The sequence below is a fragment of the Perca flavescens genome, chromosome 2 (assembly GCF_004354835.1).
Source record: "Perca flavescens isolate YP-PL-M2 chromosome 2, PFLA_1.0, whole genome shotgun sequence".
Classification (NCBI taxonomy): Eukaryota; Metazoa; Chordata; class Actinopteri; order Perciformes; family Percidae; genus Perca; species Perca flavescens.
Genome location: NC_041332.1, coordinates 40,178,394 through 40,205,250, shown reverse-complemented (window position 1 = coordinate 40,205,250; position 26,857 = coordinate 40,178,394). Strand labels below are relative to the sequence as shown.

General features: G+C 40.2%; 1 protein-coding gene across 3 annotated transcripts in view; it reads left to right on the top strand.

Moving 5' to 3' along the window:
- tenm3 (teneurin transmembrane protein 3) overlaps positions 1–26,857 on the top strand; it is a 225,769-nt gene that overhangs the window by 154,691 nt on the left and 44,221 nt on the right. For all 3 annotated transcript variants that reach the window (XM_028590658.1, XM_028590650.1, XM_028590666.1), the window contains 5 exons: positions 10,626–10,697; positions 12,096–12,273; positions 22,213–22,337; positions 22,638–22,745; positions 26,271–26,425. In XM_028590658.1, the coding sequence (XP_028446459.1) occupies positions 10,626–10,697; positions 12,096–12,273; positions 22,213–22,337; positions 22,638–22,745; positions 26,271–26,425 (638 nt within the window). The remainder of the gene's footprint in view (positions 1–10,625; positions 10,698–12,095; positions 12,274–22,212; positions 22,338–22,637; positions 22,746–26,270; positions 26,426–26,857) is intronic.

Below are 26,857 nucleotides of genomic sequence, written 5' to 3'. Positions count from 1 at the left end.
CTCCACTTTGTTACAACTGTTTTCATTGTTAAGACATGAAGTCGTTCTTCAAATGAAGTTTCTAGAACTACACATACAGTAAGAGTTTTGTGTATTTATATTCCTGATCAATAATGGATGCAAACAATTGGCTATTTCCAGAATTAAATTAAATTAAACTGTAAGAATACCCAAAAAAAAAAAAAAAAAAAAACTGGAATCAAAAACGCAAACTGACACCTATTAAAAAAACGTTTAATTTGTTCAATGTCTAGGTCAAAGAAAAGTGAGGTGTCAATTTTGTCGTAAAACAGCATGACCATCACTTTTTGTAGAAAATTGGTTCCCCGACTTCTTTTGTCATATCGCTCTATGGAAGCCAGTAAAAAGAAAGTAAAATAATGGAAGTGTGTAGTATGGGGGGGGCGACCTCGAGCTCACCCAGTAAGAGCGTGCACCCCATGTAGCTGAGTCCTTTGCAGCGGCCCGGGTTTGAGTCCGACCTGCGGCCCTTTGCTGCGTGTCATCCCCCATCTCTCTCCCACCTTTCCTGTCTATCCACTGTCACGATCAAATAAAGGGAAAATCCCCCAAAAAAATAATCTTAAAAAAAAAAGTGTGTGTAGTGTGTTCTAACAGAGTGTAACATTGTAATTTCCCCATTGTGGATCAATAAAAGAGTATAAGTTAAATTGTAAAAATTATAAAATGTATTAGTGATGGTTATTAAAAAGTGTTATAAAAATATAAAAATGAATATAGTAACTATGCTGAAAGGATGCATTACTGTACCTAACTCCAGTGCTGTCGCTTCTATCTAAAGAGAGATTCATTTCCATTCAGATAGTCCACATTTCAACAACTGCTTCATATAAGAATAGATACATATTTAGAAAACGCATTTTGCAGCTTTAAAGGCACTTTAAAGCCCTCCTCCTCTTCCTCCTCCTCCTCCTCCTCCTCCTCCTCCTCCTCCTCCTCCTCTTCCCTTCCTCGCTGTCCTCTATATGTCACCCCATCCATCACATTGCTATTCATCCCTCTCTCCCTGCAGTCCTCTTGGGCTTTCAACACCTTGTCACCCGATTCACTGTGTGTATGTGTGTGTGTGTGTGTGTGTGTGTGTGTGTGTGTGTGTGTGTGTTTAAAATGCAGGTGTGATTTGTGTTGTTTTTTTGGTCTATAAACGTACTGGTCTCTGTGGGTGTGATTTTGTGTCTTGAAGGGACAGTGCTGCAACGCACAATGTGTGTTTATCCTTTTGGGATTAAAACACACCAGAGGTGGAAAAAGTACTACAATATTGTACTCAAGTAAAAGTACCAATACATTGATGAAATATTACTCAAGTACAAGTAAAATTACCTATCTGAAACATTACTCAAGTAAAAAAAGATTTAGCCAGTGCCCTACATACTAGGGCTGCACAATTAATCGCAATTTTATCGAAATAGCAATATGGACTAGTGCAATATCCAAATCGCAGGGGGGGGGGGGCGCAATATTTGTTAAAGGCAAAATGTTTGTCGAACCATTCTGAATGAAGTACTGTGATGCTCTAGAGACGTCCCAGCCTACAATTCCTATTCTACAGACTACAGAAAAAAATCACACTATAACCATTTCAATTTTTTAAGATTTAATATTAGTCAATGAAAATGAGAATAATGATACAAACATGATCATTCCCTTCAATATCTTCAAACATATCGGAATATCAGTCAAAATAATCACAATTAGATATTTTCCTCATGTTGTGCAGCCCTACTACATAACTTGTCCTATGGGTTGCTAGTGCTAGACAAAAATTAGCAATGCCACAAAACATGTTGTTTTGCTAATTGGCCAATGCAAAAATACTTATACCAAAAATATATAAAAATACCAAAACATGCTTCCGCAGATTAGATGTGGAGTTAATGAATGCTGCCAGTTCAGTCACTCTTGGCAGGCACATCTGGCATTGCATGATGATACTATTGGCCCTCTTGAATTTAAATGAATGAACAGTCTTTCAAATGTGGACGATAACCACATCACCGCCGTCACCGCATATTTTTTATTTATTTTTTTAACTTTTTGCTCGCAAGAAGTTACAGGAGAACAGATATCGTGTGATATGAAATATAATGAAAAGAATAATCATTGTCATCGACAATCCTCACCGACTGTCTTCTATCCTAAATTCAAGAGTTTATGGAGAGGAAAAGAAAATGTAAGTTGCTCGTCACTTCAGCTTTGCACATGAGGATGGACAGTCCATTGAGGTGGACACATTAACGTTACAGCTGCAGTGTTTACCATTGCACATTAGCCTAGCAGCTAGCAGAGTTTCCTTCTGCTAATAGCTTAATCCCGACAAAGCCGCACGGTTGAATTTCAGCCTGCATGAACATTTTGTAGCCTTAATAGAGCAGCTAGTATTGGTTCTATTAGAGAGAGCAATAAGTTAGTGGACTGCCGAGTCACCCTCTCTGCTCTCTGTCCGTCTCAGCAGCTAAGACCAGTTACACACTGGATGCGTCGTGCGAGCGAGTCAGCTGCGTGGCGTGTCCGTTTATATTTCCCATGTTAACAGGTTAGAGCTTACACACTGCACGCGTTTTCAGGCACGGCTGAAAACGCGTGCCTGCTAGAAACGCTTGCATAGGTGTCGGTTCACCTATGCAAGCGTGTCGGAAGCGTTTCCAGGCAAAATAGAATAAGAAAAGATGTTTAAATGTCGTTTAGACACAAATACATATTATTAAATGACATGTTGATGTTTGAAAGTCTCTAGGTTTTGATAGAAATGTAGATATAAATTTACTTTTTATTGACAATAGAGCTTTCTTTCACTGCACTGGCTCCGGGCGCGATTTTTTTTTTTCTTCTTCCTTTTGTTTTTCGTTAGTCAAAGTCTTTTTTTTTACTCAGTAACGTATGGGATTTGTAATGTAGCGAAATACAATACTTCACTCAAAACGTAATCAAGTACATTTTAAATTACCAATTTTAAAAACGACTTGAAAAATACAAAATACACAACAAAACTACTCAATACAGTAACGTGAGTACATGTATTTCGTTACTTTCCACCTCTGAAACACACCATATGGACATAGAATAATCTTGTATTCACAGTATGTTTGAAAGAGAGAAAGAGAGAGGGAGAGAGAGAGAGAGAGAGAGAGACCATCAAACACTCGTGCTGTGTTGTCTTTGTAGTTTGTCTTGTAGCTCTGCTAATGATGTGGATCAGACGATGTGTTATGTATTGTGGAGATATTATATATTAAGATATTAATTTGTACAGTGAGCGTTGACGTCTGGCAGGGATTTCATTGTTTCCTGTTCTGTGGTGTCATGTTTTCAAAGGGAAGACCAGCTACTGTCCTATTTACTGAATGTGTCATACACAAATGTAAGTTGTTATCTTTAGATAAATATGACAGTTAGGCAGCCTATTCTCTTTTTATCGATTTGCGTTTGTTTACTGAATCATTCGTTCCTTCACATTTTTTGGTTCACGTAACATATAGTAACCAAAGACTCTTTGGGACCCCTCATTTTTTTGGGATGTGATACATAGGCATTGGACATGCAAACACTCCTTCCTGTCCGTCTTCCCTATGAAAAATAGAAGTCTATGTTAAATCAATCTGTGCTTAGACTATACACTAATACTGTATGCTGCTCAGCCATTATTTCTGCAAATGCCATGTTAAATCAAATCTATCATTTTCAGCTTGTAAACACCAATCAACGTCCCATGGAGGATGTTACGTAGCCTTATAGGGGCGGAATGATGAGTCAGAACGTTGTTCCGTTTCTTTTCAATCAGCAGCAGAACCTCTTAAGCAGGGTTGGAAAAGTTCACTTTCTACATGAACTAGTCAAAGTTTAGTTCACAAATTTTAAAATGAACTAGTTCTGTTCATAGTTCATACTTCAACATTTTTGAACTAAGTTCACAGTTCCAAAAATGAACTAGTTCATAGTTCTTATTTTCCATATGTGCCGTTTCAGGTTTGCTGTGGATGTGACTGAAGTGCGGATTTTCTTTTTGAAAGCCAGCGGGCAAAGTTTTCACAGATATGTAAGATTTTTCCCATCCTCACCGACCTTTCACCTTAAAACTCGTTTAAATGATCATACGACACCTCCTTGCTGCTTCGTCGCCGCCATGCTGCTTTTTGTTTTGGGGACACATGCGGCGGTGAGACACTGGTGGCTGGTGTTGCCAGATTGGGTGTTTTTTCTGCTACATATTAAGGCCTGTTTACGGTGTGTTTTAGCCAGGTTTTCGCCTGGAAGGCTCTATAGAAATCTGGCACCGTATTGAATGAAGTTAAACTGAGAAGAGCGTGCTGTTCACAGACACCAGAATCAATGAGTTCACAGTAACGTTCATCAGGCAGTAATACAGTACGTTCAGTTCACGTTCGCTCAAAATACGAACGAGTTCATGAACTATCCTTCAATGAACACGTTCAGGCACAAAACGTCGGACAGTCTGGCGAGGTCAGTGACTCAAGTCTGTTCGGTGTGTTCCGTGCCGTCGTCTGTCCGAGGGGCCGTCGGCCTTCATTTTGGCCGATTTGACATGTATAATTGGCGGGGCGGGCACTGCCGGCAGTCGGACTCAAATGACCCATCTGATTGGTAGAGTGCTAATGCTTTGGAAGCATTTCCACACCTCCACACTTTAACACACACACACACACACACACACACACCTGGTGTTGTGTGATCTGTGAGCACTGTGTAGTGAGCACTGCTGAACAACTCAGATAAGGCTGGATGAAAGCGAGAGAGTGTGTGTGTGTGTGTGGAGGCGTTTCAGGGGCAGAGGGTCTGCATCCTGGTTGTGTGTGTGTGTGTGTGTGTGTGTGTGTGTGTGTGTGTGTGTGTGTGTGTGTGTGTGTGTGTGTGTGTGTGTGTGTGTGTGTGCGTGTGTGCGTGTGTGTGTCAAGCGCTGCACTCTATTATTCAGACACTAAGCAGCTCAGCTCCAGTCAGGGTGCTCTACTGCTTTCTGCTTTGCCCCAGAGAACATGAGAACGTGTTGCTTGTTTCCAGGACATCAAATCAAAATATCTGGACTTTAACCAACTTTATGTTTTTTTTTCTAACCATTGTCATGACACAAATCCCAAATGTAAGTGTTTTTAGTTGAGTTTTTTTTAATAATAAATCTACAAACAAAACTAAAAAGAAGTAAAAAAAAAGAAAAGAGTATGAATAATTACACTAAATAAAATGGGTAAAATAATATCCAATATAAAAGAAAATACAACCTATCACATCAGCAGTGTATCTACACTTGCCTTACATCGAATGACTCTCTAATGAAGTATACGCAGAAACAATCACTTTTTTTTCAGAGTAACCTGGAAGTTGTCTGCCGGTAACGGACTCAATATCACACCTGCTCCCTCTAATAAAGTTTCTATGCATTTCTCTCACCCATGCTGACAGGTATGCAGAGATTGTGCCATTTATTATAATTACTAAAGGTCAGCCTTGGCTTCACAAGTCTTCTTCTCCTAGTTCAGACCTTCACAGTGTCAGAAGATTATATCTGTTTGAGAGTGAAGTTTAGTTAGTTTAGTTCCCTGCAAAAAAGGGAATCTACTGATGTCATAAAATGCAGCGGTTCCCTCCTTTTTGGTTCATGATTCCTTAGTACAAAGCAACATCAACTTGTGACCTGTTGTCACAAGCAGCATGTCTTACCAGTTGTGATCTGTTTTCTCTTATTCAACTATTTCATTTGAAGTAGAGATTAGAGAAATGTCTAAAAAATAAATGTAGGTAAGCATTATGAATTTATTTCCTGCTTTAGTAACCCCACGTGGAGGTCCTAACTCCTCGGTTTGGGAATTGAGAAAACAATTTTTTCTTGATGAAATTAGCCAATGAGGATGACAATATTTATTCGGTGTGTATTGGCATGAGTGTGTTTGTGTGTGTTAGAGCCCTAAAATAAGGTGACCATATTGTGATTTCCAAAAAAGAGGACACTTGGCCTGGCCTCTAGACAAATCCACACAGTGGTGATTCTCAGAGGTTAATGAACATACTTTATTATGCCTCAATTGTGCAAAAAATAACTTCTGTAATAAAATAAAATCTGTAACAACATGTAACAAAATAATAGCTCTCTTTTAAAATAAATAAATAATATGAAATAATGTTCTAAATATGACCTCTTCTGTGTTAGAAAATCCAGCTTTAACAAAATATCTCTTAATACCTTTTCAATGTAATAAGATAAATAATAAAGACACTGAAACATATGTGCCAGCTTTGCACACGGTGCACTCCGCCTCCCACTTGTCCGGTCCCGACCGGGACGGTACGTGGGACATTTTTTTTGCAGTTCAACTGTGAAGCTGCACTAGTCTTGTTTTATGGTTGTAAGTGGACTGATGTTTATACTTGTGCGCTAGTGTGTGCGTCGAGACGGCGTGTGTGTGGAATTACGTAACACAACAAAGTAGCCTACCGTAGCATTGTGTTGAGCAAAGTGCCAGTCAATTTAAGTACACGCTTAATGGTCCCATGAAAAACACTGAAAACCGGACATTTTGATGAATTTATAAAACCCCCCCGCACGCCCCGGACAGTAGGTAAAAAGTGGACATGTCCGGGCAAAAGAGGACGTTTGGTCACCCTACCTAAAACACCAAGTCAACCATTTGCTGTTCTGGGCTCTGTCGGGCCATGTTTGACTGGCCACACCTGAATGCTTTGCAGCACAGCTGGCTCTAGTCTGCACTTATCAGCAGCAGCTCAGCTGATTCACCTTGTTGAATCAGCAGCAGAAGCAGTCAGTAGACCCGTTCAAAATGAGCCAGGCCTGAGCAGAATCCATCACCGGCGATCGCCGCCCAATGCCTGCTGGTTAGATGTGTGTCCGACTTGATCCCGACTTGCTCTGACGTCGTGCACACGTGGGCAACGATAACCTCACGAGATCAAGGCGGCCGCAGGTTTGAGAGGCAGGCGCCGCAGCTGCTTCCCACCGACTGCAAGACCCAGGCGGACCCAGGGGCATGCTGGGAAGCACCTTGCTCTAAGCTGATCTAATAGCTGATTGGTTCAGAATCGACTTAACATTATGACGTTTTATATAAACTTTTTATTGTTTTTGAATTGGACTGATTTTAATTGCTTTTTGTCTAATTTAAAGCGCCCATATTATGCTCATTTTCAGGTTCATAATTGTATTTTGAGGTTGTACCAGAATAGGTTTACATGGTTTAATTTTCAAAAAACACCATATTTTTGTTGTACTGCACAATACTGCACCTCCTCTTTTCACCCTGTGTGTTCAGGTCTCTGATTTAGCTACAGAGTGAGACATCTTAATAGCCGGGACACAGTTAGCCGATTATCGGCCGTTGGACAGTCTGGCGAGGGCAGACAGCGGAGCAGCATGCTACGGTTAGCCCCTTTGTTTCGGTTAGTGACGTAGAAAGCCCTGCAGATTTTGAACAGCTGAAGGCAGGAATCATTCAGAAACCGTATCTCACTCAAAACAGCATGGATGTTTTTTTTCTCCAAGTTTGTATGCGTGTGGAAGCTCAAGAGACACAAAATAACACCTCAAATCCCAGAAAAAGTGATTTTTTTTTCATAATATGAGTACTTTAAAGGCCTATTCTGGACAGAACACACGTTTTGTGACTGATAGTTCCATTTAGAAGTGAGAGGGACTAAATCTGTTCAGATTACTGATCATCTACAGTCTGCTGTTTATTAACATCAGGGACAGATTGCATGTAGAGCATTTTGACAGCTACTCCATAATAAAAACTGGAGAACTGGAGACTGTGTACAGGCTGATATATGGGTCTGATAACATTTTAATTAATCGGAATCGGCCCTAACAGGATGTGAGTGTTTCTGTGACTTCCTGTTCAGCCTGAAGGCTGCTGGAAACAGCTGGAAACTGTCCGACTTGACCGCAGCTTTTTGTCACCCACTGCTGCCGCCGCTCGCTCTTGTACACTTGATAGGCAGGCTAACCAATCGTGATTACACCATTTTGGTGCATTTTTTCCTTATTTTTCATCTTCTCTTGTTTCACAAGCAGAAGCTTGCCGAAAACATGTTCTCAATTCTTTTTCCAAGCGTGTGATAGTTACACATATTTACGGTGGCGTTAAAAAACATTTTTGTTCTCGAAGATATGAACCAAATCAGTCTAACCTTCTTGGCGCTTGGTCTTTGAGATTTGATGAGTGTTCCAGGGATCCCTTCGTGGATGTGTTAAGAATTGAAAAAAGAGTTTTGAGATCAAGGTCAATTGTACTCATTTACTTACACACACACACACACAAACACACACACATTCATCTAGAAAGCCGTGTGAGAAAGCCTCTCTTTTAACACAGCAGGAGAATATGCTGCTCCTCTCTCTTTCTACAGAGCTTTGCTCACCCTTTCTGTCTCTCTAAATATCAGATTGGCAGATTAGACTTTGTCGAGCCCTCTCTCTCTCTCTCTCACTCTCTCTCTCTCTCTCTCTATCTGTATCACTACGCACACATACTTTTTTTCTTTCGGTCAGGCAAATAGTTGCCTGTGTAGACCACAGCACAGCATGGGGGGAAGCCTGCTGGCTTGGCCTCGGTTGATCAATCAACACCTACTAATGGAGGGAGAGATGAAAGAGGGAGAGAAAGAGAGGAGGATAGAGGGAAGGAGAAGGAGAGGGATATAGAGATGGGAAGGGAACCAACTGATACGGGTTCTTAGGGCTAGTAGCAATATGTCATGCTGGGTTTGAAGAACTTGTAACTTGTAGAGTTCGTTGATAGATGTATGGATGGATGGATGGATGGATGGATAGATGGATGGATGGATGGATGGATGAAGCGTAATGTGGGCTGGTTTCCAAGATGGCAGCAGAGTTTTAATAATTCAGCTCACCGCAGGAGGTTCTTCTTTGATGTGTGCACTTTGAAGAACGGGTGCATCCCTCTCTTTTTCTTTTTTTCACCACTCATTCACATTAACCTCCTCACAAGTCACCTTCCTCCTCTTCTCACCTCAAATTGTCTCTCCTCTTTATTATCTGCATTATTAATGAATTAAGTGTAGCAATGTGCAGTAGTAGTACTACATAAAACAGGAAAAGTGCTACGTGTTATAAAGTATCCATCTTCATAGCCATATAAAACGGCAGCTAGTAACAGTGTAAAGATTAGACAAGACAAGACAGCAGCTTGAAAAAGGCTACCAAAATCTGATAACAGTTTCACCCTGCTGACAGCGGTTACAGGTGAAATGTTACTGTACCCTGCTGTACCCTCTGTCATTTTAATTCATCGTTTTCCGAAAGAATCGTTTTCCGAAAGAATCGTTTTCAGAAAGAATCGTTTTCAGAAAGAATTGTTTTCAGTGGCGAATTCTCCGTTTGCGTATAAACAAAGGGCACAAACAAAGGGAAATGTCTCAGTTTTTCAAAAACAGGGTATATACCTGGCCACAATTTAGCCCACTGACCAAACGCAGTCCAGCCATATACAGGTTCCCACCTGGTTTAACAAAATCTGGTTATCTCTGTAGTGGAAAATACACCTCGTCATAGTCACTTCAGATGTCACCAAAAGATGTCGCCAAAACACTTGATTGTCTTGATTCCCACTTCTAATCAGCATATTCTTAGGTTACGTTGTTTAAGTTAATGTAAATGAGTACAGAAGTAAATGAACAGAAGATAAATTAAGTAAATACTGTACCATTGCACCACTTTTAGCTGAAAGTTGATTTACATCTAAATAATAGTTTTATGGTCATTAAACTACAGCTAATGTATCTTTCCTCAAAAGTGAAACACACACACACACACACACACACACACACACACACAGAGCAACAGCAGCTGCATCCCTTTAATCTTACATGCTGTATGATCCTCTGGGACCCCCATGGTGATAGAGAGAGAAACGTCATGTGTTTCAACACAAACATACCCACAGATATGTCTGCATGCTGTATATATGCAGCACACACACACTCTCTCTCTCTCACAAACACACACACACACACACACACACACACACACACACAGCCTGGGGTTCTTTGATGCCAGGGTTCATACAACACCATAGGGGGGCACATAACACACTTTCCTCCTCATCAACACCGGTAAGTGAATTCCTCCATTTGAAGTTTTTGGTTTTATCTGACACTCTCCACCAATCTTTGGGATGAGGGTGCGGTGGGGGAGAAGCACTACTGATTTAAACAGTTTTAGTTCATTTGTGCTGTGAAAATACACAGTGTTATAAATGAGTCAAGTAAAACTTTTAGAATGTAGCCATTAACCTGAACTCGCTGTAGAAATGCTTAAGATAAATGCAGATATGGACGCACATCTACCACCCTCATTACAGCACCCTCACTTTCAAATGTGCAATGTTGTCCGAGCAACAAGCAAAGATTGTATCCCATCATTGAGAATCCAATGACGTGGCCAGATGTGATGTATAATAAAAGGATAATGTCTGGCCATATTTCAGTGCATTTTGGAATGACAGATGTGCTAATAAAATCTCACCTCTGACGTACCTCAGCTCTCAATCACAACGAAGACGTTACATGCAGAGTAGAATTACTCTTTTCTCATCTTTATGTCTTCTCTCCACCAGGTATACTGTACAAGGGCAATGGTGAGAACATTTTCATTTCCCAGCAACCCCCTGTCATCAGCAGCATCATGGGTAAATACAGACTCAGATATTATTGACTTGATTGAGCCTGCATGTGTGTGATCGGTGTTGCTGGTGTCATTACATAAGGATCAGTGATTTTGCTCGACTTGCTCCAGTGGTTTAAGTTTGAGAGCCACAGGAATCTCATGGGATATTAAGAACTTGGAAACACATCTTGATATAAAACATTTCTTGTTTTTCTGGGTTACTAATACAAAAAACATCTTTTTGCAACTCCCTTTATCCAGTGTAGTTCCTTAATGTAGCCTACTCACTCACCAAGACTGCATCTCACTCTGTATACCAATGCCATACATTCATTTCCTGTAGATAGACAGTATCTAGTTGCCTTCAGGGGAACTGCAACTTATTCCCATTTTTCTAACAATTCAGAATGTCCATTCCCCTATACCCTGCAGTCTTTGTCCGCACTAATCTTACGTCTGGTCTGACACGTTTTGTCAGTACCCACGTCTTTTTACCTGCCAGTGTTGAGCTTCACTTGTTGGTAGCGTAATTATGGTTGGTACCGAAACCTCCTTACTGAATGGGATCTAACGGACCAAACACATATTTTGTTGCCTCATTTAGGTGCCACTTAAATGCCTGCGCTGCTCTCTGGTGCTCTGAAACAGAATGTTACAGGCAACAGAAACATTGTGCACTTGATGCTTGTTACGTTAGCCTATCGTTAGCTGGTAGCTAGCTTAAACACGGTTAAAATGCTGAAAGCCAAATGGTCTAACGTGTGGACGTACAACAGTCTGCAGCTAAAGACACAGAGTAGACTAGCAACACCATGGCCACTGTCGGAACACCGATGGGACTTAATGGTGTGCTCAATTGCACCTTGTAAGTTAATGGTGCATTCAGTATTGTTTTAAGAACCCTTCTGTCATCTAGTGGTTTGTTTTTTCGTTTAACGACGAAATTGTTATTACATTTAAATTAATTATTTCATGTTGACCGTATGGCCTTAGCAATAAACAAGCTGCTCTTTAATGTTGTAGACTGTCGTTGTGTGCTTTTCTTTTCTTTTTTTTAAGTATTGGTTCAGGCACCCATTAGGCAGCAGCACAGTTAGTATAGTAAAGTACGTTTTAGCAACGGTATCACAAAAAATCCCAAACCATACCCAACCCTAGGCGTAATTTCTTTGAAAGTCCTCACTAACTTCTCACAAGAACCCTGTCTCTTTGAGATGGTGGACATGGGCATCTGTCCCACATTTTTAAGTCTTTCTTTGACGTAACATTGTTAATAAATAAGTGCTTGACCCACAACAGTTCAATAGCCTGTCTAGATCAAATTAATATGAAATAAGCTCCCAACTGCTGAGTCTGTTTTGTGGAAAGAGCAGACATAAAATGTTCAGTCGTTAAAAATGGATTCAACATCCTATCCCAGGAAACGGACGTCGGCGCAGCATCTCCTGTCCCAGCTGTAATGGGCAGGCAGAGGGCAACAAGCTGCTGGCACCCCTGGCTCTGGCCTGCGGAGCAGATGGCAGCGTCTTCGTTGGCGACTTCAACTACATCAGGAGGATCTTCCCCTCTGGGAATGTTACCAGTGTCATGGAGCTGAGGTAAGAGGGGAGAGGAGGATGGCTGCTGATGCCAGATCGGGGATCTGAACCTAATCCAGAGAATACATCCCCTAGTGTCACAGACATAAAGGTCTCTCTTGGATCCCTTTAAATATTTGTCAAAACCATTTCACCCAGGTTTCTCAGGGCCATTGCAAATGCATGAATGATGGTAGATTTGAGTAAAACGTATGACGTAAAAAAGCATTCGTAAAAATTAACTGAATGAATTGAGAGTCCTTGGTTTGTAATTAAAACCTAGCATCTGAATAAATCTAAATTCTGGGCATATTTCCATCTTGCACTCAACTGTTCAACTCCACATCATTGGTCTTGGATGGCTTTGAACAGAACTTGAAAACATAAAGGAAGAGAGGGATAGATGAATAGCCAGACTGGACACTTTGCCACTACAGTCATTTATATTTAAGTACTTACTCTTTAAAGTGCTAAAAGATAAAAGATCACTGGTTTAGTGCTCTTAATTTAGAAACATGCTTTTGGCACACTCTTGAGTGATCATTTCCTCAAAAACTCCTTGTCTAATAGACAACGGAAATCTTTTTCCTGTTGACTTCTGTGATGCACGACTCAATTTCTAAAATTGACTGCCACTTCTAACTTTTTTTCAGTAGCTGTTTCTTCTGGTGATTTTCGTCTGTACTAACTCTTGTTTCTCCTGTTTTCTTTCCTTTGCTTGCACTGTATTAAAGAAACAAAGATTTCAGACATAGGTAAGAGTGACTAATCCTTTTCCACCTTTAACCTTCTTTTCATCCCACTGTCCATTTATGCTGCTTATGCACCAGACTCTAGTCTGAACATTTCTGTTGTCCTTCTCTCCTCCTTTTCAATTAAAACGATCACTGTTGCTCATTCCTGGCAGCTTTCAGACCTTACGATATGCTGTCCTTAGCCCAAGGTCTCAGTGCATCAAGGAGACACTGAGATGGATCAAGCTGTTAGCACGCTAACTTTGCATATATAATATCTTCCTGAAGCATGCTTTAAAGCTGCAGATTGTATCATGTAGGACAGCGGAAACTGTCACATAGGTCAGATAAACAGATGATGTGCAACCAGACAGATGGCCTTCACACCACTTTGTAAATTTCCATCAGGAGTGACTTCATTTAAGAGTGAAATAAGTTTAATTAACATGGTGCATAATAAGTTGATTTGTTAGAGTCTTTGGCGATTAGACTCCATCGCAGTGTTACATTTATATGGGATATAGAGGCCATGGATATACACAGGGTGCAATTTGGGAAACAAGCAGATGGGGGGGATGTTTTTTGATCTTGAACAACAAACCAAAACACGCAAGAATTAAATCCCCCTTTCCAATACTATGGATGTAGTAACACTTAAATATGCACTTCAATATTCAATGGAAAATACAGCGCTTTCAAACCGGAGAGCCAAGTTCACGTCGCGACGGAAACAAAATACTTTCACCCCTTGAAGCGCTCATTCGTTCCTCGTGAATGTTATAATCCAACCCATGATCTTTTTCCTAAACTTAACGAGTCGTTTTGGTGCCTAAACGTCATCGCCCCATGACGCTCACTTTTTCTGGCTAAACTGCACTACCACGGTCCCTGAAAGGACCGTCATCTGGCGGTGCCTGTAGCCGGCTCACAGTCACCTATTGGGGGCTAAACAACTGCCGCTGGTAGCCGGCGTCCCGGAGCTCTGTAGCGGCTAAATACAACCAGCAACTACCACTTGGATTTTATCCTTCAATCGCACTATTCACGTTACAGCGCTTAACTTAGTTTAAAATACTTCTATTGTATGTATATAATGGTCTATTGGTGAAGTAGCATTGATCACTTTGCGGGGTGGTGGGTGGGGGGGGGTACATTTTGTCCCCACCGGGGATAAAATTAATTCAGCAGAGGCAGGGATATGTAAACCAGAAAGGGGGAAATCCCACGCATTCCCCCCCATATCCCTGCAGTTGCAGGGATACATTGGGTTGATTTCAACTTGGGTCTTATTTTTCGTTGTTTTGGCTTTCGTTTTTATCTGTCATGCTCACATTGTACTCACCAAAGTAACTTATGAAATCTGCACATATGTAATTATCCATTCAGTTACTAATCAGTAATGTTGCAATATGACAACAGGGTGGAACGAGGCACAGAGAAGCAAAGAATTAGGGGAGAAGTAGCCTTGATGTTTGCTCCCATCAAATCAGACCCCCTCATCTCGTTTTATGCTTGTTTCTGTGTCCCTCAGCCTCATCCTCTTTTCCTCTCTAATCTTGACAAGTGTTCACACGAAATCAAGCCTATTTTTCTGCTGTCAGCTCAGATGAAGTCATGGCTGTAGCAGCAGCCCCTAGCAAGGAGAGATATGGGGGGGGGGGTTAAGATGTTGGCCGTGGTTACTGGCCTTCCTAATTTTATGTTTAGTTTTATATCTCACTCTCTTTATCCCTCTCTCAACCCAGCCCCATCCTCACTGTCCTTTTCAAGCCCATGCAAGGTGATTCACAGCTGTGAAAGATTTCATGCAGACAAAGCAAAGACAATATTCACGAATAGTTTTAAGGCAGCAACCAATTAGTCTTTATGCATGTTAACTTTCACTTAAAGATGAAAATGATACATTCCATTAATAATTAAAGGACATTGTGGTGATTAGGTAGTTTGGAACAAAACTCTTATCTTTGCGTTATCTAGATTGCAGAATTCATTGTGTGGATGAGCACTATAAATTCTTTGTCATATCTTGCAGACGGCAGACTTGCATGTAGTGGAAAGTAACAAAAAATTATAATAATATCAATACTAAAAAATAAGTAACACAATATTAATCACACATTAGAAGCAGTTCTGATATCTGTACCCGCCAGTATACAAAGTAGTTCAACTTTGCTCAACCTCGAACAGCTGCAACATTTAAAGGCTTTCTTAAGGCATCAGCAGTAAAATACTAATAAAAATAAAACGTTTACTTTTGTTTTTGCTACGTTAAAGTGGCTATATGTAACTTTCAGTTTGTATTGATTTATTTGGACAAAAGCGTTAGTGTTTTTTACCACACCTGCTGTCATAAAGGTCTTTTCTTTACGGTGCTGTTTTGCCCACTGTAGATTAGTGAGTTAGTTAAAATCATTTATTTACAATAAGAGAATATGTTACAGATGCATCGTTGCATTTCAAGTGTTGCATACGGTAACTTAGCCTACTTTGGATATATCGTGAGCTAAACCGGGTAACGTTATCACTGTCACTGTGTCACGAGCCAAAGCATTAGGAGTTTGTTATAACAACAAATGTAGTAATAACTTAGATTGATATAGCACATTTCATGAAACCCACGGACACTTTACACAAGTAACGTTACAGGGGGACATATGGGAAAAGAAAATAGTAGGCCAACACAAACACGGGCTAAAAGGAATAAAACGCTAAATGGAAGGGGGATGTAATTTAATGTCGGCTACTGACTTACAACCATGTCGTGCATTGTAAAGTTATTTTATGAATGAAATATACATATCACATACCTGAAGGCCAATTCGGGGTGGGTTTGGAATCATTTACAATCCCGTAATCTGTTGAAAGCCTGACCTAAATTGACTCGCGTTATCGCCTGTTGTCTTTCACTTTCCTTTTTAGCCTTTAGTTGATCTTCGTTTAATTTCCTTCTTTCCTGTGATGGTCCTGCCCCAGTATCAGCCATAACTACAGCAGATAACTTCTAAAATAACATTAAAATACAATTAGGCCTATATAAAGAAATCTCCTGCTTTACCTCAATCACAATTAATTTTAATATGATCCAAGCCAGAAAGTCTTCTGGGATGACCAAAAAAGAAAACACTGGCCCGTACTGCTGAAAATCTTGGAATCTGGTGGAGAGTTCGGTCTCAGGTTCTTGAATGAGCCCTCTGATGTCCTCAGAGTTGACACACTCGGATGATGACATCCCCCTCTGGTGTCTGAAGAAGTGAAAGGCTCCAGTTTGATTATCACAGGATAAGGCCTTCACTCTCAACAGACATGCGTTCAATGCATCAGACAGAGCTTGCATGGTTTGGCGTGTGCCTTGCAGCTGCAGGTTCAGTGTGTTGAGACGTCCTGTGATGTCGGTGAGGAATGCAAGTTTCACAAGCCATTTCTCATCCTCTAGCTCAGGCTAGTCCAGCTCCTTCTCAATCACAGAGGCTTTGATCACATCAATACAGTCCACAAATCGCTCCCAAACCACTGAGCCACCTAACAGGCAGTGGAGAGTCAAATCTTAGTAAGCCACATGATCTCATCCAGGAGAGAATTAAACTGGCGGTGATTGAGTGAGTGTGGAGCAAGCAACGAGAAGATTAACAATTTTGGCTACCGTGTCCATTACAGAGGTAAGATCATTTGCACACAAGTTTTCCTGGTGAATAATAAAGTGAAGTTATATGACAGGGTGACTGATCTGATTTTCAGTTGTTGTCACAACCCCCCTCCCCTCCCCTCCCCCCCATGCTTCCCAACTCACCCGGGCCACCAACTGTGGTAATTACTAGAGTAGGTCTAGACCACACACTATAATTTACAGGGAACCAACTATTACCCCCAAGAGCAAGCATTTGGTGTGACAACAGCGAGGAAACAACTTCCTTTTACCAGGCAGAAACCTCAGACAGAACCAGGATCTTGGTGGAGAGAGAAAGAGAGAGAGAGAGAGAGAGAGAGAGAGAGAGAGAATACAGTTATAGCAAATATTTTCATGATGGCGACTACTTTGCTGTCAAAATGCTCGGTAAAAGCGCATTCCCTTTAGTGGTGCCGTGCATGGGCCTCAAGCAGCAACGTTCCTCTTGTATCTCTTTTCTGTCGCTGTCTCTTGCAACAATCGTCAGATGTGGGATGTAGAGTGGTGATCGGGCCGCATTTTTCTGTCCGACCCGAGCCCGAGAGGCATTAAGATATGTAGGCTACGTTTGTTTGTGTGGAAAGCCCGCTTTTATTAAGCAACTCTAGCAAGGCATTCGGAAATGTCAACAGATGAGCACATCAGTTCACACAGGGCAACAAGCGCACGTTAATAATATGTTTAATTTAAAATGTTCATCATGTTAACCTTTCCTGATTGCTTCATTTCCGGGGTTAAAATCCCGTTTCTGGTGAGCAAATGAATGAGCTTGGCTTTCAGTCGGGGTTTATTTCGGACACCACACACACGGTGTAGCTACAAAACTTAAACTTATTCCACCAACTCTGCTCCGGTCACATCTACACGTCTGCTTCTTCTTTCTCTATCTCTCTTCTGCCCACTTTCCACACACACATAAACACACACACACACACACACTGAGCTCTCTTAAAGGAGCCGCAGCACCATTTTACAACAAATGCCTTATCGCGCTGATGTGACCGAGCCCGACCCGAACCCGAACATCATTTCTAAATATCTGTCCCGTTAGGCTCGGGTCGGGTATCACCACTCTAGTGGAATGGTATTGCTGACTACACTTTCATCCACAGCCACATTGAACATCGGTGCATTTTTCAGCGCAACAGTTTGCTGGATGTGCACATTGCTGCAATTTCAGTAATGCACTTTTAAACTTTTCTTGCTGAGATCCCTTAATCCTGGATATGATGGTGTCTTTATTTGGCAGCTCATCAGCACTGCCCTTTTGATTGACTCAGCTTTATTACACTCATCTTTCAAGGTTTTTCTCATGCGTCGTTTAGAAATTGCTAGATCTGCTCACCGTGTTGCTTGCAGGTTGGTGTGGCGCGATTAGACATATGGCGCTTACCCACTGCTAGTACCAGCTCTGCTCGACTCGGCTTGGCCGCGGTGCCCCGTCCTCCTTTTCCATTGAAGATTTAGTACCACTTCATGCGTGAGGCGAGCGTGGCTTGTCATCATTGCGACGCCGTGACCTAACGTGACACACACACAGAACGTGGAAGGTGTGTTGTTTTTGACTCTCGGCATGTGGCGGTTTGCCAGAAGACCCATTTTGTTTCAAAATAACCAAAAAAACACCGCTGGCTAAATTATTTAAAAAAGGCGGGTTTCTTCAGGACACCCCGTCTGTCACTAGCAATGACAACGCAGTGATTAGTGACGATTCTGTCCGACCAATCAGTAGTCTGCAGGTTTTCACTTCACCTTTTGGTATCGCCTCAGCTCGCTTGGAACCTCGACGGAGACGATACTAAAAAAAGTACCAGTTGGCAGGTACCAGCGACTTTTTTTCATAATGGAAAACCTTAGAAGGCGAGTAGAGTCCAGGCGAGTCGAGCAGGTACCATGTAATGGAAAAACACCAATATTATCACGTCAACATGAATTCATCATGCTTGTTTAATTGTTTTGTCACTAACCTAATTTAGCAATTTGCAATTATGGGACCAGACTAAATGTAACATGTAAAAATGTAGATTCTATGTCAATATTGTAGTATAGTTTTTGCTTTCTCACATACACTACCGGTCAAAAGTTTGGGGTCACTTAGAAATTTCCATTCCACTCCATTATAGACAGAATACCAGCTGAGATCACATTGTTTTTTTAACCAGGGCAGCAGTTTTCAGATTACATTATGTGCTTCCATAATTGTAAAAGGGTTCTCCAATGTTTTCTCAGTTAGCCTTTCAAAATGATATCAGATTAGTAAACAGAATGTGCCTTTGGAACATTGGATGAATGGTTGCTGATAATGGGCAATGTAGATATTGCATTAAAGATCAGCCACTTCTTTCTGCAACAGTCGAGAAACCTTTTGCAATCATGTAAGCTTATACCATGGTCTGGGTGAATACTCGATTCTGATTGGCTGCAGGGTGTCCATAAAAAAGTGTTACAGGACACCTACTAAAGGAGTTCCGGTGGAACAGTCTGTTTACCGTTCTAAATGAATATGCTACATGAAATCAAAAAGGAAATGTGGATTTGTTATTTATCTGAAAACTGCTGCCCTGATTAACAAAACAATGCAACTGATCTCAGCTGGTATTCTGTCTATAATGGAGTGGAATGGACATTTTTAAATGACCCTTAACTTTTGACCGGTAGTGTACATAAAGCCAAAACCTAAACCTAGCCATCTTTGTGCCTAAATCTAACTAAACCTTAAAGGTGCCCTGCCATACAAAACCGTTTTTACTCGCACTTTTTGAAATATGTTAGGTCCATATGTGTTTGTGTTATGTTGTGAATGTGAAAATGAACTGCTACCTCCTCTGTCAGCTCTAGCCACTGAAAAGAAATAAGCAGAGAAATCAGGCCAATTACAAAAGCTGGTCAGTCTGACATCATATTGCCTGAGCTCATTACTATTCATTAACTCGCCCAGTTGGGCTGGGTAAAGGATTCTGACAGCCAGGCTCTCATTGGCTAGCTGTTAGCCAATCAGATTCAAACAGCTTAGGTTGTTGAATATTAATGAGAACTGGCAGAAATCGAGCTGAGTCTTCCTGCAGGCTTTCTATACCACGCTAGAATGGCTTGAAACAAGGTAACCAAGGCATTTTTTCCACAAAAAATGTTACAGAGTCCATGGTAGAACCACCACTGGTAGACATTACCACAAAGTAATGAAATATGGGTGGCAGGGCACCTTTAAACATAGCGTAGTCACATCATAACACAGATTTTTCAACAGTGATTGATAACGGTTTTGCAATGCACTGACAAATGATGTTGTCCTGATGATAGGTGTGTTAGATCTAAAACGCTTCTGTGTGTCGGTCTAGACGGCATAGGGAAACAATATATTCTGACTTGGTCCTCGTCCGCCACTAATATCTGTATCATGAACAGATATGAGTGCATGAAAAATGCTATACAAATGAATGTTGCATTGAGTCATAAAATCCTGAGTTTGATTACGTTTTCTGGGGTCATCTGCCCTTTACAAAGAGGAAGAACCTACCATCTAATGTATTGTCCAATTCATTATAAAGTAGTCTTTACATAAATCCTCTATGTTAGCAAATATATCGTTACCTAGCTTGTTTGGTATCTTGTTTAATAGGATGGTAGTTAGTTAGCTAACTTGCTTCCAACTTCCACCCAACATGCTTTCACTGGTTACAGAAAATGAGCCGGCTGGCTAGTTAGCTAGCTTTTTTGCTTGGGGGTTCAATTCTCAGTTTAGCATCACCTGTACAACTGAAAATAATCACTTCATCTGATGTTTGAAGTGGATAAAAAAGCCATGTCAGCCTACTTACTGGAGTTCCACAACTACACATATCCTCTAAAGCTGTATAATTTTGGCTGTATTGTTTGAGGAATGTTATGTTTATTGTCCCCCCTAAACAGTTGGATGAGATTTACGCCCATGGTTCCAGCTTCCTATACTTATCCACCCCATCTCTGTGATTGATGCTGATACATTAGGATTCGCTTCTCTTTCCTCCCATCTTAAAATGAAGCTCGACCTAGTTAGTTTTCTTCTATATCTCTTCATACACATACAGAGCAACACCATACCTGTGGCTTCTTTGCCACTGACAAGACACAATGATTGGATTTCATTTCTTTTTAACACATCCAAATGTAGATTCAATTAAATTTCACTTTTTAATTAAACACAATATCCTCTTGGGAGGACTAGTTATGTCACTGAGCTTTTTTTAACCTTCTACCCTTCCTTCATGTTTACTTATTAACACCATGTTGACTGTTTGTTCTGTTTCATTTGTTTTTATTTCATTATCCTGTCTTGCTTAAGTTCTTTCCTCTTGCCTCGCCTTTTCTCATTTACTACATTCATCATGTTCTTACCTTTTACAGCCATACTTTCCTTCCCTTTTTGTCTCTTTCTTTTCCTTATTCTTGATTTATTTCCTTCACATTTTTCTTTTCTCCCTTAGTCAGTCATCTATTCCCTCCCTCGGTCTTCCTCTTGTCCTCGGATCTGTATCCTTTCCTCATTCAATAATTTCCTCATCCATCACTCCTTACTACTTCTCCCTTTTCTGTTGTGTAGGCTAATGGATTCCATGGTTTTGTCTGTGGTGCTAACTATCCCGAATTTTGGAAATGTTTAAATCTTAATGTGAATTTTTTTTTGCTTGAATAAAGGTTGAATAAAAACAAAAGGTCATGCTTATCAGCACGTCTGGTCCTTTAAGTACAGGCTGTCTTTTTCTCACACAGCCTGTCTATTTTTAGCTGTCTTAATTAACAGCCTGTGATCATCTGCTGATTATCACCAACCACTGAGATGTATGGCTAGAGGCCAGTGCACATGTACATATACTTGTTAGTGTGTGTGTGTGTGTGTGTGTGTGTGTGTGTGTGTGTGTGCGCGCATGTGTGTGTGTGTGTGTGTGTGTGATGGATATTACATGACAGTGTGGCAGGCATCATTAAGAGTGTGTCACAGACTCACAAGCAAGTGAAGGCCCATCACGCCAACCTACTGTCAACAAACACGCACACACACACACACACACACACACACACACACCAACCACCTGGTACTCCACTGGTAGTAAATTAACACCAGTTTATTTTCTTTCAGTTCATCTACTCTCCTTTTATTCATTACTTCTTCATTATCATTAGCTCCAGAAAGTCTCCTTCATTTCCATCATAATGACGCTGGAACCAAATTTTAAATCCACTCTGTTGATTTCATTGTAAGCTTTTAAACCATTTGTTAAATTGTTAAAGCCATACACTTTATTTGAAAATGTCAGCTTGTCATCTTAAAGGCCTCTTGGTTTGCAGTCAGACTTTGGATCATGTAGTAAAGTGTCTGGAAGAAACATTCCACGAGGACACTCTGATCTCTCTGATTTTAGTGTCTGTGTTCTAAACTGGGTGTATTTTTTTAAATGTTAGTGTTTGAACGCCGAAGTCTGAGATATGACATTATTAAAGATCCAGCACGACTAAACCAATTCTTTCTGGTTTATATCTTGTTTGTTCCCCTCCTCCCCTTTTGTCTGTCACTACCCTCCATAGCAACAACCCTGCTCACCGTTACTATCTAGCCACGGACCCAGTCACCGGGCAGCTGTATGTGTCGGACACTAACTCTCGACGAATCTACCGACCCAAGATGCTCAGCGGTGCCCGTGACCTCATCAGTAAGCATGCACTTCATTTACCCAGTAAAACACCATGTCGGTAAAGCAATCAGTTTTTTCAATTGTCAATCCAATGTACACACCCACACATCTACTACAATTATCATTCTCATAATATAGCAGCAAGAGAGAGAGAGTTGTTCATATTACTGTTTACTGTGTTCTGTCGAAATATTTGGACAAATTGTATTTTGATGCTTTAGCAACATTGTTATTGAAGCGTTCATGCCATTCATGCCCCATTGAATTGAATTGAATTGAATTGGGGCTTTTGCAATAAATGATGATGTGTGTGTTCAGGTAATGGAGAAGTTGTGGCTGGTACAGGGGAACAATGTCCTCCATTTGATGAAGCCCGATGTGGAGATGGAAGAAAAGCTACAGAGGCACAGCTACTGGGACCTAAAGGTACATACACGAAAATAGTGTTTCACACATCCATTAGTTAATAAATAAATCAGTGCAAGACAGCAGACTTTAGAATTATAAGCTCATAAATAAAAGCACTTAATCAATAAACTAAGATTATGCTAAAATAAGCACTTAATAAATAATGAGGTAGGTGGTTATTATTCAAGCCTGTTCATAACCATAGTTGCTGAGGAGGATTCACAAGACAGTTTGACCGGTACACACTGTATTATATGTTTCAGAGTTGGACGTTGGTCCTAACTGATAGCACACGTATTTGGTCCTACATTTAGAAATGGGAGCATACTGTAAGCTTTTCATCAGCTTTCGTATCCTTATAAAGTAATCCTACTTCCACCAGAATTTTGCAGAGCTGTACTGAAAGGTTAGAAGTCCAAATGATGAAGTATGTGCCCAGTCTGGGAGGTGGGATCTAGGACAGAGGTTTTCAAAGTGGGAGGTGGGCCTTTCCTGAGGGGCTCCAAACACTTTCAGAGGGAGGCTCAGAGAATGGAAGTGACAAAATATTACATTGGTTACCAAAAGAAGATCACATAGAATAGACTAAATATGTGTGATGTGGTTGAAGAGATAGTTCAGAGATACCGTCGTTGCTGTTTCTTTTCCAGAGTCAGAAACTAATAAATTCCTTTGACCAGGCCTTTTTATGCAGGCTTAATTGTTGCGTGTCTATGGGATCAAATAACATAATTATGATCCAATAGGCATAGAAATAGGAATTGAGCGAAACTAAATAAACCACTGTAAATGGGGGTGAGGGGCCGCCTTTTTCCAAGATTCTCAGACTTTGAAATCCCCTAATCTTTGAGCTATTCAAAGATATTTATTGCATACACTTCTTATGACTGGTTTTGTCTGTGGTGTAATTGCTCTATCCACCCAACTTCATGCATCCATTCACAGATATTCTTCTATTTCCTGCTTATTTGGCAACAAAGAAATACCGTTACCACAGTGATGATTTGGTTCCTTCACAACTGTGACTGTGTTTATTCAAAGCAACCTCAACCTCAAAGCTCAACACAGTCTAATAATGTCCCTGACAATAAGCGTGGTTGAATAAAGATTATTTCCAAATTGGAGGCTGCCTTGCATTTGTCAGTTATTCATCATCATTGCTCCAAATAAAATAATAATATAAAAAGAACCTACAGTACACCCATGTCTTACCCTGTTTTAGGAACATGTTTAGTCCCAGTCAAACAATTAACTTGATTCTTAATACTGATTATAAGATTAAAGTACATTTCATGGGCCTCATTCATTCATAGCAGTTAACAAATGTTCAAACAACAGGCTAGCCTTTCTGAATAGTTGTGATCACTGTATAGTACCTTGTCTACTCATTGCCCTTGTTGATGAGAAGATTAGGTGACGCACTGCTTCATAATCATATCTTATTTATCAATGTTAAAGATGGTCAGCTCTTTATTTGGGGGGCCAAAAAAATGATGAATATTTAGTTAACAATAATAACAACAATTCAATTATTTTAAGAATATATGTAAACTGCTGGGACTGGTCAGTTTTTTTTAAGAAGACATGAACATCTTTAATAAATCAGAAGTTATGAGGATTCCAAAACCTTAATTGATGCATGAATTAACGTATTGTTCCTGCATTAAGTCATGCATGAGATACTATTAATCCTCGTACATTACTGATAGTTCATGAAGTACTACTTGAACGAATTCATGCTTTTTCATGCATGTAGTTTGCATGAATTCATGATTATTCATGTACCATTAATATAGAGTGTTTTTCACACCACAGCCACATGATCCTGTTAGAATTATGAATGTTTTTGCTGCTTGAGGGGGATATAAACTCAAGTCGACCAATGTATCATTTACAGAATCTGTTCAAGGTTGGAAAAGAAAACATGTAGCCTCTCAGCAGTGGTTAACGTGTTAGGCTTCAATGGACCATCTGGTCAATGGACCATCTGGTCCATTGAAGCCTAACACGTTAACCACTGCTGAGAGGCTACATGTTTAAATATATATATATTATATATATATTTAAACATTTTCAGAATTTGATGTTGATTCATTCTATATACATATGAATGTATATATATACATATTTTGTGATTGATTTAATCACTGCACATATGCTGTTTTGCTCATCTATATGATACTTCTGACAGTTTTCATTCATATATTAATCTTGCTTGAATACACACAGGCTCTATATGTTCTTTATGTTTTTTCTTTACTGTGTCCTTTTTAGGGGTGCACGATTCAGAAAATGTCACGTTTCGATATTGATTTTTGGGCTAAATTTTCGATTCAAAAACGATTCTCAGTAAAAAAAAAGCAATTCAAAGTATGTAAATGTAGTTATATTTCCCATGTGATTGCAGTAGACATACAATTTAAAAGAAAAGAAACACAACAAATTAAATGTAGTTTGATATTACTTTATATGTCTTCATACAAAAATAAAAACCTTTGCAACTAAAAACTGCAAAGTGCCAAGCTCTGGCCAGCTTTCACATACATTTAATTCAAGTATAAAATAAAACTGTTAAATAAAAAGAGCTTTTCGGTGTGAGTTTAGAGCACTGAAAGAACTTTAGCTTGTTGTCTTTAATGTTAATCTCTGGGTGATGGCGTACCATATGAGTTCTCAATTTTGAGGTGTTTCCAAAATACTTAACTTTCGCTTTGCAAAGCCTGCATATAGCATGATTCCTATAAAGTTCTGTTTTCCCCACGAGGTTATAAAAGCCGAAATGTGCCCAAACTCTCGCCTTCAATAAGGATGGAGCAGGTTGAATAATTCTTTCTGTGAGGTTTGCCATTGTTTGCACCGACTAAACTACACCGCTGCACTCGTTCTTCTTCTGATTATGACAAGAGTGACCAGGCGTCAGTGTGAATTTGACGCAGCGCCATCTATGGGAATGGCAAGCTTAACTCATTTCAGGACAATACAGTCCCTCCAGAAAAACATAATTATGCGATCGCATAATTCAATGCATAATCAGCCAGAGTCCGCATATTTATGCAGGGGCTGCATATTTTTCAAATACGCCACACTTTCGCCGCATAAATTTCCGATTTCCGCACAAAATATGCAGGGCTTGCATGATTTCATAATCATTTTCGTTGAAAAAAGTCACATATATCTTAGCACAAAGTTTAAAAATGTTGCGTTTACTTCACACAAGAGCAGCCATTTTCCCCTGTTGCCATGGGAATGTTATGAAGTGACATAATTTCATGATGTGCACATCATCGAAAAGCAGGGTGTTGGGGGAATCACTTTTTTTTTCTCTTTTTCATCAAATTGCAGTTTTTGCAAGTTCCCGCAATTTTTGCAAGTTCCCACAATCCTCACATATCCCGCATATTCCATCGCATTTTTAAAAAAAACGTGCCGCATAATCAATCATTTTTGCCCACAACAATCACAAAAAAACTCATTTTTCTGGAAGGACTGACAACAATATATTAAACTGTGTTTGAGTGTGTTCTTTGTTTCTTTTCCCTATAGGGATTGCAGTTGATAGAAACGGGTTGATCTACTTCGTGGACGGGACTATGATCAGGAAAGTGGATCGTAATGGAATCATCTCTACAGTGCTGGGCAGCAATGACCTGACCTCTGCACGGCCTTTGACCTGCGATACCAGCATGCACATAAGACAGGTAATCTTCAAAGAGTACCTACATGCACCATCACCCTGACTGTCAACTATGAGGGGCCATCTGAGACATGATTCACACTTACCTCACACACATACATGTAAAATGCGCTGATGTATACAAAATGTGTACAGGACATTGAAAATATATCATCATGTTAATTTTATGTTTACTTAGTTGTCCTCATTATAGGGTAACTACTGTTTTTTTTGTATCCTGGACCCTATTTTCCTATGTTTTTGTGTCTAATACTGGTCCAGTATTAAGATTATTAATATTAAGATCGCTGCAGTCGGCAGCGGGGAAACAAGCTACAATATAAGTTAATAGGGCGATTGACCATCTTGTATTTACCTTCACAAAAGTGCTCGTTTTGCCACTGACAAGCTCAGATTAATATTCTAAGTGTCTGGGAGATCTGGGTTCAACTGCGAT